The 15,480-nt window shown below is 42.0% G+C and overlaps 1 protein-coding gene across 1 annotated transcript; it reads right to left on the bottom strand.

Moving 5' to 3' along the window:
* Positions 1-2,141: 2,141 nt before the first annotated feature.
* On the bottom strand, positions 2,142-11,288 carry mpp1 (MAGUK p55 scaffold protein 1). Its single transcript, XM_056397630.1, has 12 exons — positions 10,910-11,288; positions 7,122-7,250; positions 6,927-7,005; positions 6,511-6,596; positions 6,343-6,411; positions 4,406-4,602; positions 4,196-4,299; positions 4,026-4,106; positions 3,691-3,771; positions 3,397-3,599; positions 3,035-3,109; positions 2,142-2,941 (listed from the first exon to the last, which is right to left on the bottom strand). Exons 1-12 carry the CDS (start codon positions 11,030-11,032, stop codon positions 2,765-2,767), a joined length of 1,404 nt encoding a protein of 467 aa, XP_056253605.1. The 5' UTR covers positions 11,033-11,288; the 3' UTR covers positions 2,142-2,764.
* Positions 11,289-15,480: the final 4,192 nt, after the last annotated feature.

Genomic DNA, 15,480 nt, shown 5'->3' with positions numbered 1-15,480 from the left:
AAAGAAAAACTACAAATATGTCTGATGCTCATCTGTAATAAATAATGAGAAGAAGAAGAATTTTACATTTCATTTATACAGTGCCTTTCAAAACAAAGTTCCAAGTTGCTTGGTCAGACCAAAATGAAAACATAAAGACTAAAAATACAACAACAGTGTGTGAGTGTGTGTGTGTGTCTGTGTGTGTGTGTGTGTACTCAGTCGTCTGTCTAAACTTGGGCAAATAGCACATTTGTTATCCTCAGGATTTCGCACTGTGTTGTTTGAATAGATGAATCACAGGCTCTTCAGAGCTCTTACATTTAACAAAGACCTAAACACTGTTTTCGACTGTGAAGCCGTATCAGCAGTGAAGCGTAGTGGGTGAATGTGGGCTTATTAAAGGAGGCTTTGCTGCAGTGGCAGCTGGGTAACAGGACTGAATGGAAGTACAGATTTAAAAGTCCTCATTTTTTTTTATAGATCTGTATTTTTCGATTATAAAAAGTTGAGAAACAGACAAAAGGCTTATTTATGAGCCAAGCTCTCCACAAACACACGTGTATATGCCTGCTCTGCATCTGTTCGTTATTTAGATGACCTTTAACGAAGCAGCATTGAATTGCGTAAACATGTTTATGCGTTCACAGAAACAGAGAAACAGAATCATTTAATTGAAATTATTGTGGCTAAAGATAAAGGAACCAGCAGATTTCTATAGGAGGCAGTAATGTGAATGTTACCTTCCTTGATAGATAAGTAAGATAGATAAGAACAAAAATACTCCAAGTTAGACAGATGATCACAACATTTCTGATATGATAGAGTCTGATCTCTCCAGCTTCTGTTGGGCTGCTGATAACTTCTTCAACTGCTGTTCCTTTTATCCCCTTTCTCCTTATTTAACCCCCCGACTTGTTGCTAGGCTAAATATAACCCATACACTGCAGTTATTACTGCGCATGAATCATTTTGCCACAGGATTGATAAACTGTGTTGTGAACACTGTCTGGACCAGCCATGCTTATAACCTGTGGTCCCATGTGATGTAGATTCAGTGTCACAGTTCAGGGTGAATCTAACATGAGGGATATTCTCAGAGCGGCTCTGGTTGTGCAGAAACAACCACATGGTGGCGCCATAACATAGTTTTGTTTCATATCCAAACTCCTTAACCATGTAGTGGATGATGTTTTAGTGGCTGCTTCCCTCACAGCTGTCAACTCAGAGATAATGACAAACCTGTTTTACAGAATCATGGTCAAATCTGTTGTATTTACATACACACTGCTGTTCTTGTTAAGTCTGTCTCTCCATCATTTTTTAACTTGACTCATTCTTTTCATTTCATTTTCATATTTACAGAAATAAAACTCTAATTTGTTGGTTATTGTTCGATGGTTTATGGGAAGAATTATCACACTGTGCTAATACAGATAAGACCTAACACCTACATCACACAGTTGATATTTTTGCCTCCAGCCGGCTGTTTTTTTTTTTATACAACCATCTTATTTTATTACTTCCACATAATAAATCAAACTAACTGAATCATCTCAATATTTGCAAAACTGTGTGTTTGTGTTCTTTCAGTTTGATGGACATAAAAGCTGTCTTTCATAGAAGGATATATTTTGAGTTAATTAGGTGGATTAATCTGGATGGAAGCTGTGAACAAATCCATTGTCATGTATAACCTGTAACTGTTTCTCCCACATCGGGACGAAGGAAGAATTCTAATGTGGGAGACATGGGTGCTTTACTTGTTCTGTTCGGCCCCGATCTATAATTGATCAAAGCTTTGAGCCATGACTTCGTCTGAGAAACCCACAAGCCCCCACAATTCTTCTGCTCCATGCTCCAAATCTAAAATGTTCGTCGAGAGACTTGAAGTACGGAGTATTCTGCCCAGACGTGATGAACCACAAAGACAGAAAACATAATATAAAGTCTGGTCCAGACAAACAGGAACAATGGAAGAGTCTGAACATCAACCTTTATATTTCAGTTACGTCTCCAGGTTTTGCTCCTCGGGTGTTTTCCTGTCTGATGTGGATCTAATGGAAACAGTTTCTCTGCACTTTTCTTGCTGACATAAAACTGCCATAGTTCTCCTTCAGGGCTTCGAGGATCAGGTGAAACAGGGTCAATGAAGCAGTTGCAACAGAGCAGGGAAATTTATTTTCTGTTTAAAAGTGCCTTTACAGTATCCCATGAGGTATACAACTTTGATGAGATGAGACAAGTGAGGCTGTCACTGACTGATTGAAAGGTTTTGTGTGGAGGACATGATCGCTGTGTGGAGTTACACATACACTTAGTGAACACACGATTTCAGAATCTCAATTTCATGGCACAACCTAATGAGAACAGACAAAACAAAGACAATGAATCCAAAATCAATGTTTTTCATGATAAAATCCTGTTATTCAAAGGTAAGGATTTCATTCACAGTTGTGGTCCTATTTTGCATTTTCTCACGTTCCAACAATCACGACGGTGTGCGGCACCAAAACTATCCCTCAGCCCCTCAAAAGCCTGAAGCACAAACGTCTAAACAACCCAATAAAACATCCCTGGTGAGCTCCACTCTCTAAAATACGCCTTTCTACATATTGCTTTTTTTTGGATGCATTTGTGCAAAAAATCTCATTGACGATTAACATGAACCAAAAAGTAAACCCATACACACGTGGGACATCACTAACTGAGAGGTTTCGTGTAAGGAGTGATATTGCACTGCTTTATATCAACCGCAGGGTGTTGCGCTGTTGCCGGACAGCTGTCAGTACACCCATGATACAGGCACCCACTGCGGGGTGGAGGTGGCACGCTCCATGGCCTCCTCCACGCCTTTTACACTTTCATCCACGTCGTTGTTGACGAGAACCACGTCAAAGAAGTGTCCATATGTGGCCAGAATGGCGTCCGACTCTTTCTGGATCATCTGCAGGTTTTCCGTCTAGGAGACACAGACACAGAGGATTAGCAGCTGGAAGCTGATGGAGTTTGGTGTTTGAGGATATTTGAGCATATTCAGATAAAGGTAGAGCACCTGGGGAGCCGTGTTGGTCGGAGCGATGAACACCACAAGAGGCGCAAAATCAGCAGTCCGCAAGACTTTCAGGGTCTGCGATGAAATGTGACAAAGAAGAATTTGTGTTAAACAGCTTCAACAAAAATGTGTTTTTTATGATGAGAATACAGAAGCTTTGAGGCATTGATTTTGGATTGGCCATCATATTGTTGCTTGTGGGTGGATGTCCAGGGATGACAATGACACACGAAGCACACGACGCACACACAGAAGTGTCAACATACAGTATGAGCATGTGAGTGCTGTTGAAAACTGGTGAAACTTCAAACTAAAATGTTTCCTTTTGTCTGATATTTCTAGAAAAACCTGTAAATACCAACCTGTGGTTCAATGTCCAGCACAGCAATCTTTCCCTGCTCGTGGATCTTCTGGATGGTCTCGATTTTGGTGCCAAACATATTTCCCTGGAAGCTGCCGTACTCCAGTAGCTCATTCCCAGAGATGCACTTGGTCATGGCGTCATTGGAGATGAAATAATATTCCTGTCCGTTCTCCTCGTCCTTGCGCTGGGGTCTGGTGGTGTCTGTAAGTTTTAAAAGATTTAGCCCGAGGACATTTTGGCAAAGCTGCTGCTGCTCTGGAAAGAAGAAGATGAAGCGTGTGGTTCTACTTACGTGGTGCAGGGTAGGAAAATTTCTCTGGGTATTTGGTCAGCAGTGCGCTTTTGATGTGGCGCCTTCCTACGCCAGGGGCACCTACAGAGAGCAGAAATGATATTTCCAAGTGCTTTTTAATCAAACATTAACCTTCGTGTCCGGATGAAACTGCCTTTAAATTATTAGAGGTGGTATTAGAGCTTGATATGTTTGAACGATTTGTAACAATTACACTTAAATACATGAGATACAATGAGAACATGTGGATCAGTGTGGATGATCAGAAGTGTCTTACTATTCATTAATGTATTTGATTCCAGTAATAAATCATGTAACAGAGCTAGGACGCTTACCAATGAGCACAAGTGTTTTCCTCTTAAAAGCCGGGAGCTGAACAACTTCCTCATAAGAAATCACATCCAGCTGGTCGAAAACTGCAAAAGAATTTTAATTTCAGAAAAAAAAAAAAAACACATTACAGCACAACTGAGAGGAAGTTCAGGGACTCCAGAGGTTCACTCACTGGAGCTGTGTTTGGCCAGGTACTTGTCTTTGCACTTCTTCTTCTTTCCGAACGGGCTGCAGGACTGACTGCCCTCTCTGGCCTTGCTTTTACTCGCCACCCTCCTGCAGCGGAAACAGAGATTTGGGTTAAGCTGGGAACAGTTTGCTCACGTCTGTGATGTTGATGCTTCGGGGGTTAATCATCAGATAGTGTGACGGAGCTGTTTACCATTCTTGGAGCTCTGGGGAGGGTATCAGTCCAGCGAAGTCAGCGGCGTTGCTCTCCACTCTGCCCTGCCACCAGTTGGGATCCTGCTTGTTGATGATCTGAATGATGTCACCGGTCTGAAACTTCAGACCTGCCTCTTTGCACGGGATGAGGTCATCCTTGGTGGGGTCATAGTCAAACTGGGCCCTCATGTACATCTGCAGGTTAAGAGCACATGTGCTGAGTTTGAAAGTGAGGAAGGAGCTACTAACGTCTGCAGTGTGTATGTTGTGTTTGGATCTGGACTTCACTGATGACGTGTCGTCCTCACCACTGTGGGCAATAACGTCCCATCTGTAGCTCAGCTGTAAACACGGTCTCTGATATCCATGTGTTTGTTGCTGCTGAGCACAAACTTTCATCTAACGGATTCACTTTGAAACTGATAATAAAGGACGACATCTACAGTTTCTCTCTATAAATATATCTCCCTCCCTCTCTCTATAAAGACATTTTCTCCAGTTCTCATTTCATCCGTTCTAAGAAGTTTGCGTACTGCTGTGTCAGATGTTTGTGTGGCTGTGACTGTGCTGCACAAGTACATGGCTAAAACACTGACTATATACTTCAGTCTGAAAGCTTGAACTGAAATATTAAGCATTTGTTTTTTCTTTAATGTTTACGCCGCTGAAAATGAGGAGCATCTTGATTACATGTTTGAAACCTCAACATTCCCCTCATGTGTAGTAACTGACAATCACAGCGTCTGCTGAACACAATATCATTGTAAACGTACACGGATCATCAGATACTGGGCTTCAAAGACCCACAGGACCTGTACAGCATCCTCCAAAATAAATTTTCATAGTGGAAATTCAAACACATATATTCGGATTCTACAAATGTTAATTGGGAAATTCACCCTTCGACAGAATACACGAGTTCATGCTCTGATCTTGGACAGCAAAAATTGTAAAAATGAGCAATTTTCTCCCAGTGAAATCTAATTGTGCTGCCGACTAACTTGGTGTCTTATTAAAGTTAACCTGTTGAGCAGTTGCAGGAGGTATTGTGTACTCATCCCCCGCATCAGACCACCAACTCCCCCAGGGGTTTGTAAGCTACCTTCCCAGAGAGAGATGAGCTCGTGTACACATCCTGAATAAACTGCCAAAGATCACAGCAGGATCATGGGTAAATTCTCCGCAGGGTAAATCATTACTAGTGTTAGTAGAGTTCACGAACATTTGTGGTTTCCCCCGAGTCTCTCCAGCGGTCGTTCTACACAGACTGAATTAATGCACCCACTATGTACTAACAGAGGGTGCACTGGAGTGGTCTGGGTCACCAAAAGTAATGTTCTGTGAGCATTAAAGTAATAACTAAACCTACGTATTAATGGACTACAAGCTTTTAGGTCGGCTGCCATCACTGGCCACAGCAAAGACAGAACTTAATGCAGCGATAAACTGAATTAAAGCAACATCACTAAAGTCATTATATTAGTTTCTATGTGGCCACTGTTTAAAGCTCCTTTAAATTCATGTTTACTATATGTTTCATTTATTACATACCAATGTACAGCATGCTGGTAAATCAATAGCAGTTGATAAGCCAGTAATCATGTTGATGTCACCGGAGGCTCATGACTGGCTGCTGGAGACAGTGATGAGTTGTGGCCAGCAGATGGCAGAATGAAACACACTACCAAAGTGTTTCTTGTCCAACTAGCAAAACTAAAGTGAGTGATGTTTTTCAAATTTAAAACTAATGTCATAGTCACCTGGGTTGTTCATTGACTAACAGAAGATTCACCTAATGAAGAACAAAATGCTTTTAAAAAAGTAGGTAAGAAAAGACGGATAGAAAAGAAATCAAAGCCATCAAGACACCGTCCGGCCTGAGTGGAAAGCGAACGCACCACGAGACCAGAGCCAAGTGCATTTTCATGTGATTACCTCACAGGCTTGGGATCGACTCTGCAGATTGGGGATGATCTTCATTGTGACTACTCCATTGGTTTCTTTCTGTATATAAAGATGAGAAATAAACATTAGCATCAACTTTAGTCCCAAAATCGTTGTTTTGTTAAGAAAGTAAGTTGAAGTTAGAAGGTGTGGACTTACCAGAATCTTTTGTAGCTGGTCTACAGTTTGGTTTGTTACACTCTTCCCATTGATTTCTGCTATTTCATCCCCTTCGTGTAAAGACCCTGGAGAGAAGAGGAAACCACAACAAGTGAAACCTCATCTCGCATGTCTGTATGTTATATATGTTAGTGTCAGTTTACAGCTCAGTTGGCATGCGCCCTGAGATATATAAATGATCTGTTGACTGAAGTACACGTGAGACATTTCATTGATCATCTGATCATACACTGATCACTGATCAGGACATGACGTACACACAGATGCCAAGACAGATTCACTGATACTGGGACAAACTCCTGACCTTTTGGGTGAAGAACTTTGTTTCTAACACACAGCTGTTCAGCTCACTCCACACCAACACTCAAAGAATTAATCAATATGTGATTAATTACCTTGTCTATGGATCATGCCCCCGTGCAATATCCTGGCCACAGTGCACCTTTGCTTGTCGTTGAGCTTCAGAGTGACGCCCTGCAGGAGAACCACACGGACAATGAGGAGGAATCAGCAACACAAATGTGAACATATATAAAGTGTGTGTGTGTGTGTGTGTGTGTGTGTGTGTGTGTGTGTGTGTGTGTGTTTACCATTGGCTCTGAAGCATTCTTTTCAAACGCTACTTCTCTCATCTTGGTCATCTCTGTGCCGTTCATGTGTTTAGCACTGCCATTGGTGTAGACCTCAGCTCCCTTGTTCTCATAGGTTTGCATAGCTGCCTGTTGAAAAGAAGAAAAAAAGATAGAACATTTATTGTTTTATCAAAATGAATTCAACTTTTCTCAAGATGGAAAACCACGCAATTAACGTCAGAACATTGTTCTGAAGAATTACAGCCAGTCGATCGGGGCAGACCGGATCATTATCACACTGGTATTTCCAATAACTGCAGTGAGAGCTCTCTGCTCATGTGTGCCAACAGCTATGTTTCATTTGCAGTTTCAACATATGTTCAAGGTTGAAAATTAACCCAGTGTTATAACACTTCATTAACCTCATTCAGCGATCTGGTCCACCAGGTTCATGTGGTCATGGATACCACCAGTCTTGTCAGGTCAAAGAAAAGCTTTAATGTAAGGAAACTGAGCCTTCTGGGAAAATCTTCTAAATTCATCAAAGTTTGAAAATCAAAGAAAAGTCCAGAGGTTGGTTTTGTGGATTCATACTGAAGCTTTTAGACCTAAATGAAGCTAAAGAAGAGTCTAAAAGCCGGAAATCCACAGTGTCAACAAAGGTGGTCTCCAGTCCAGATCAGCGCCAGTGGTCCTCTGACGGATCATATACTGAACATGTAGCAGCACAAGTTCACATGTCCTACAGTGACTCGTGGGACTTTCTGTGGACAGACCTCGTGTGTGTAAAAGAGAAGTGGAAGCACAGTATCAAAAGGTTTAGGAACTGGTCACATGATTAACCTGCATCAGCACAAAAATCTCTGTATGAAAATGACACATCAGCGCTGCTTCAGCAAAAAATAATATTATCTGTGTTCCAGCATCAGCACTACAATAAACCAATAAATATCATTATCGCCCTCCTCCACCTCCACCTCCACCTGTAACCTCAGCTCTATGATACTGCCCATAACAGCAGTTTGGTAAGATCATCACCACGACTGTGCTTATAAACCTGTGGCTCAATAACCGTCCTCCGCCTATCATGATGATTACATAAAGGTGCTCAGTAGCTGTTGAAGACCGTCTAGTGAAGAACTTTCCTATTTTTGTATTCATACAGATGGTGAGTCAAGACAAGCCTGAACGTGGGAGAGAGAGAGAGAGCCCGCTGCTTTGCTGAGCACGATACTTATCTACCAGCTCTTGTGCCGTTATGTGTCAGGGCTGTTCCAGGAGGGAGGTTTTGGACGAGGTCCCATGGCGAGCAGATGAAATTACATCCTCAGAGGAAAGGAATCCGTACAGCAATGTTCCCACACAAAAAATAAAAAATCCCCACATACACACAGGAAACATCACACACTGATTTTTATCTCTGAAATCAAAAGCTGGTTTTATTTGTTGCTTCTATTCTAAGAGGAAACCATTTCAGTTGAGAGCTGCTCCAAAGACAACAGGAAATGAAATTCATGGATACGAATAATGTCTGTAATCTTATGACTCCTGTAAATGAATGTGATGAGCCACAGAACTGTGTAAAAGAACCAAAAATTGGATCATCTGGGAGATCACATAATGACTCTTTTGTGTGTGTGAAGCCGTTCTGGGCAGGAGTAACTGATAAACCTGTACTCACAGATATTGGGTAACGCTAACGCTGACGACTGAGCAGGAAGGGAAGTGACAAAGGTCAAATCTCACGGTTAAATATGACCCTTTTACATTTGTGTGATTAGATTTGCATCAGCACTAAAAAGGCCTCGTTAATTAAATGCGTCTGATCATGATCCTGACAATGGGCCCATCACTCACACGGCCAGAGTGTAAAGAGATAAACACATAATTAAAAGGCGTTCGTCTGTTTGTCACAATGTGTTCCAATCACTGTTGACAGTCGACACATGCTACTAGAAGCGGGGCCAGGAAACCCCTTCAGAAACCTGAATACCAGTTCTGGGCGTGGAGAAGCAACAGGATAAACAAACAGCTGGTTGAAAGGCAAAATGCATTCAGGAAAGAGCAGAGCACTTCCTGCTCTGGACGTTGGCCCTTTGCTTTATTTGCAGTAGATTCAGAAGATCAGACAGAGTGATTCATTCCCACTGCTCTGCCTGCTTTTGGACATTTAGCTCCGTGATCTAATTTCACCGATTGCGTTATGATGCAGTCTGTCTCTGGCTTTCCTCTCCTTAGCCGTTCAAGTCAAGAAATATTAATTATTAATCCCTTCCTGTAGGATTAAGGGTGGATCTCCTATTGATCTTGTGAGGCAGCACAAAAGGAGATCAATATTTGACCTATATAGGACTCTGAGAGAAACAGTGTGGATTCAGATCCTATCAGACAAAAACTCAAACTGTAACAGCTTCTTTTAACAGAAGCTGAAGCCGAAATAAAAAGTGGGACATTCAGACCTCTGTGTCCTGCCACAGCTCCCTCGCCTGAAGCCGAACTTGTCTGAACCTGTTTGGGTTTTAATAATCACTTCAGGTCTGAGGCAGTGACAGCAGAGGAGTGCAGCTAGAATAACATGTCACGTAGCTGTTCTTGAGTTTAAACGCTACGCAGAGGGAAAGACGTGCATGGGTGACTGTGTATGTAGGGCTGGTGCACAGTTCTTAAGTCTGAGGTATTTGGAGTGGTCTCCAGAGGATCAGAGCAGGCTTAGTCACTTCACTCACTTTAACCAAACAAAAGATGAGGAATCCATAAGATACTGTAAATCACCCATGATATCCATTATACACACCAGCGCCCACTGTGAGGTAATGGACTACGTGACCTCTCTTAAAGACAGTGATTTCACAATCAGCAGCCAGCAGAAGAACACGCTGTAAGACTAAAAAACTGCTGATATCAGGAGAGGAGTTTCCTCCGTTCCCCATTTCCCTCAGTAGCTGTTTGCTGACTATACAAATTCACAGAAGAAGTTCAGCACTAAGATTTCCCTCGGTATCACTGGCTGCCAAATCCCGGCCCAGAGGTCGTCGGGGATTTAAACTATCGCCCTGCCTGTCCCGTTAAAGTTTACACTGCTTTAAAGTTTGTGGTCGCACTGTGAGGTGTTTCCCTCCAGAGGTTTCACAACAAATCCGGCCTCAGTGTGAAAACAAGTATGAACCACTGATGTAGTAAACAACACGTCTGGCCTCCACTCACTCCTCAGCAGCAGCTCCAGCCTGAGCTGCAGGCAGAATTACACAGCCCTGACATGAACTGTGTTTACCATCTTTTATATTGCATAACTCTGACCTAGAAAAAGGCCTATTGATGTTACTGCCACATGTGAACGTGATTATTATGGGATTAACACAATTAATAGAATTTGTATGACTCCACTGTCCTGTTACATGTTGACCTCCCGTCACGTGATACAGCTTCAGGTCACTTCAGTCAGTCATATGATTTCCATAGGCAGCTTTTTTTTGTGTGGGGGGGGGGGGTGCAGAAGTGAAATTGCCAATGCAATGTCTACTGACTCCAGGTCAGGCTGAGGGAGCAGCGCTGAGCGGCGCAGGTTTCAACCCACAGCTGCTGCTTGGAGAAGGAAGGTCTGCATGTTCAGGTCTTTGTCTGATCGATCAACACATTCAGCTGCTGCGAGCAGTTTAACGGAGACAGAACACGCTCCATTTTTAGAGATCTAGCCGATGAACAAACAATCGGTCATGTGTCCCATCTCTGCTTCCCGGAAGCAAACATGTACACCAAAAATGTGGGGGTTCAACAAACACACAACAGAGGTAAAAACAGCTGCATACCTTGTCAGACTTTGGTTTGTTTTGAAGGAGCTGCTCCAGGTACAGATCGGAGAGGGCTGTCCGGACGCTGTTGACAGACTCCAGTATGACAGCAGGTTCGTTTTTATTGGATTTTAACGTCATCTTTCCCTGTTAGCTAGAAAAAAAAAAAACCCTGTGAACCCGACGTGCCCCCGCTCAAGGTCCGCAAGAGGCTGGCCGAAGAAAAACTGCTGCGGGAGAGGAAACTGCTGATAAGGAGCCAGATGACGAGATAAGTCACTGTGCGAGGTAAAAGTCCAAGGTTTTGATCCTCAGCAGGTGAGGTACACGGGATCTGTGCGGCGGGGACACCGCTGACAAAGCAAGTAAACATGTAACTGACTGCTGCTCGGAGGGGCAGGCTCATGCCGCGTTCACGTACCCTCTGTGGGCTCCAACATCTCAGCACTCAAGTTGCACTCAAGTTGTTTACATTACCACACATAGAGTTTTTTTTTCTACGCGTGAAATAAAACACGATAGAACCATGTGGCAGATGTTTGTTTTTAATCTCTCACGGCTTTAACCTCAGTTTCTTACAGGCTACTTATGCTAGCTGCTCCAGTGCTGTGTTTACAGCTGAGCAGACTCACTCATGTACATGTCTATTTAACACTTTCTAACAGTTAGCTGCAGTCTAAGAAAGAGTGGAAGTAAATCACATCAATGTTTGGCTTTGGGTTATCATACTGTTGTTAATCCACATTTTCTCTATTTTTAATGTATGTCTGCAACATTCTCTTCTTTCTGTTTGATTTCATAATTTTTCGTCTACTAAAGAAAGTTTTTTACTCATCTAATTTTCACAGACAAGAAATAATGGAAACAGAATAATTATAGATAACGATTTCCCAACTATGAAACATCACTAAAATCATTATTAAAAGCGCTGCTATGTTGTTTAACCCTTATTTATATATGTATACATTCTGATGAGCAATCCACTTTTATATTTTTCATGTTAAGTTATCCATAGACAACTGACACACTTCCATGTTTTCCGACAGTTCCTGAAGGCAGCATTACCGCAGAGTTCTCAGCAGGGCTGCACCGTCAGGCTACAAGGAAGCAAAATAACGGAGTCATACAGCAGCTCACTAAAGATGTCCGTTACCAACAATGCGCTCAGCTGCAGTGTGGGTGTCTGAGTGCTATTTTTATCAGGAACTCAACAATCACCAATGACAGAACTCCAATAACATGATTTATTTACACTGGGACAAATGGTGGAAACTGATGCCAACAAGAGAGTCCCTATAACAATAACTTAACACATACATGACTATGCAGGTTATGCATTTAAAAAAAAAACAACCTTTTATTTTAAATTGAATACATTGATACGTGTGTAAATGTTTTCAAAATGAATGTTTTCCTAAATGTAAACTCCAGATTAAATATTCATGTTCCTCCCAAGCTGCACTTTTGGCCCCTGAAATAATGTGTGAGAGAGAGAGAGAGAGCGAGAGATTGTTCAGAGCCAGAAAACCCTCGTCATCATGATGATCTATGTTTGACATCTTTACTGTACAAATCACTCAGTGTCTGTATAACCTCATTTTTATATGGATGACAACTTCACAATAAATCAGAGTTTCCTCAGAGAGGTGAGAACAATCACTGAAGAATGATCCTTCCTTGTTGTTAGACACATTTATACTGTTTGGATGCTCTTTCATGTTTTATATATGATGTGCTTTCTTTTACTGAGCGTCATGAACTGTGTTGGAGACTCCAGCGTTCAGTAGCTTACACTGAACAAACAGCTGAGTCCTACTGATCTGCATTATGAAACACTGACACCAAAATAGACTGGTAATCTGGGGACAGGGGAAAAGGTATTCAGCTAGGTCATGAGCGTTAGTGTTTAGATAAGCTGCCGGTTTCCAGAGGAGACTCCAGAGGGAGCCAGTATGCATGTTTGAATCTGAGCTTCTGCTCTGCTGCTCATGCAAACAGCCACCAGATCCAAGAAGCCCTCTTTCCCTCTACAGCCACTCTTCTGGAAAATACACCTGACTTGACTTGAGCGATGAATGTACATGTCATTTAGTTGCCACAGTAGGAAAGTATTTTATGCTGCAGTACACACATTGTCACAGTTTGATCTGATTTACTCTCTCGTTCAGTGGCGGTTCTAGCTGGTATGGTGCCCTGGGCAAATACCCCCTTCAGCCCCCCTGCCCCGGCTACAACTAAAGACACACTATTCTGCACAAACTGTAACTTTTTAAACAAATGATCAACCTTCCTTCAAAAACTATAAATATATATATATATATATATATATATATATATATAATATATATATATATATATATATATATATATATATCACACATCGTATCTTGATGAACAAATTATTAATCTTTACTGATGCACATTGTATAATTTGTTGAGAACAAAATGATGTAACAACGGTGGATGGAAACCAAAATCATCAACCCATTTAGTAAACAATTGAAATCACAGGGTGATCCAACCTGCATGAATTTCTTCATGGCATCTCATAATGTGACTCAGTAGTGTGTATGGCCCCGTGTGCCTGTATACACTCCCAGCAGCGTCTGGGCATGCTCCTGATGAGTCGGCGGGTGGTGTCCTGGGGGAGCTCCTGGACAGTCTGTGGTTGGTACTTGGCGGTGTCAGAAGCACTGGTACATAAGGTCCCATAGGTGCACAATTGGATTTAGGTCAGGTGACCATAAGGTCCAGTCAATGGCATCAATGCCTCTGACATCCAGGAACTGCCTACACACTCTGGCCACATGAGGCTGGGCGTTGTCCTGCACCAGGAGGAGCACAGGGCCCACTGCACCAGCATCAAGTCTGACACCACTGAACTTACTCAGCGCCGCAGCCGACATGAACATTTGTTCACAGGGAGGCAGAATGTGGCCAAGAGTGGATGGGAGTAAGTAACTTCATTTTGCTATGTCTGATGTTTTGCAGGAGCTTAAGTATCCACCAGCTGGGTCAGGAGGTGACTGTGGTGACGTAACCGCAGCCTCCTGGGTCTGGTTTTATTCGATGGATGAGGCCTTAGGTCAGAAGGCATCCATTACTCCCCCAGTGCTGATGGCCTCACTTTTACTGGAGGAATCAACACCCTCCACCAGTGCTGCTGAGACCTCCACGCCAAGCACTCCTGCCCTTCCTGCCCCAACTGTTTCAGCTCCTCCTGTCCCAACCAGTTCATTCATTTATGATTCATTCATTTATGATTCATTCAGCAATTGGTTGGCTAGTTAATAGTTATTGGGACAGATGTATTTGTTTAATATTTAATGTTGTCAATACTGTAAATATGTGATTTAATATACACTGTTGCTCATAAAGTTGGAATAAAATATTCTTTTCCTTTTTCCATTAAATGATTGTGACAATGTGATTTTTCACCTGGGTAATTGGGACACATAATGTAATCATTGCACCTGGTCAAAAGTGATTACTGATGCATTTAAATAGGAATAAACAGAAGATTGTGTCTGAAAACAAAATTATTACAACTTTATGGGCGACAGTATATAAGAAAACGTTTATTAATTATATACTTATATTTCTTAGGAACCTTTTGTAATTTAAACATGCTATTCAACTGTTGAGTTCCGAATTCTGTGTTTTTGATAAACCATTTTGAAAGATATAATAAAAAAACATAAACTGGATATTACTGGGTTATTACTGCAACAGCAGAACAACAACACAACTATATATATTGTTTTTTCCCCCACATGCACCCTGTGTATCACAGTATGTTACACATAATCATGCTCTTGCAGCACGTTGTGCCTCTGCTCAGGAGCTGAAATTGAGTCGACATCCGTGTCTGAGGTGTTTACGTTACTACGTCTGTGTGCGGTGGTGCAGTCACTGCAGTGTGTCTGAAAATATCTGTTAAAGTTCTTAAATATTCTGATAATATTCCTGTAAATCTGCTAAAATATTAGCTACCCTACCCTCGTTGGAAATTGTGGAAATTTGGAAATTCACATGGAGAAATCGAAGCGAATGGACGAGTTTCGGAAGTTTGATTTTTAGCTCAGTTTTTGTTGTTTTATTATTTTGTTACACACACACACACACACACACACACACACACACACACACACACCTGTGTGATATGCCTCAGGTTCAATCCCACGCCTCCCGGTTGAAGGTCGGCGTCCTTCTTCTCTGGACCGGCTTCAGTGCTGAGCGACTCTCAGACTGTAACTCTGACTCACCTGCAGCAGGTGTGCATCAGCTGACAGAGGAGGACACCTGGGGCCTCATGTACCAAAGCCTTGCATAGAATTCACACCGAAACGTTGCGTACGCTGGAAAGATGTGTACGCACCAAAACATTCACATGTATGAAACTGTGCACAGACAATTATTTTTCTTGAATTTTATTCATGTTGTCTTGATTGAAATGAGTCAGAATATTCATAGTAGTATTTTGTTTATTTACATCCATGCTGTTTTCAATCAATTCTCACATGGAATAAAACAACACAAGACCATGAGACTCCAAGTCTTTTCCAACTTTAAGCGGAAGTTAATGACCC

This window comes from Seriola aureovittata, chromosome 15 (genome assembly GCF_021018895.1).
Source record: "Seriola aureovittata isolate HTS-2021-v1 ecotype China chromosome 15, ASM2101889v1, whole genome shotgun sequence".
Classification (NCBI taxonomy): domain Eukaryota; kingdom Metazoa; phylum Chordata; class Actinopteri; order Carangiformes; family Carangidae; genus Seriola; species Seriola aureovittata.
Note: the sequence above shows the minus strand (reverse complement) of the source record. Positions and strands in the feature narration are given on the sequence as shown.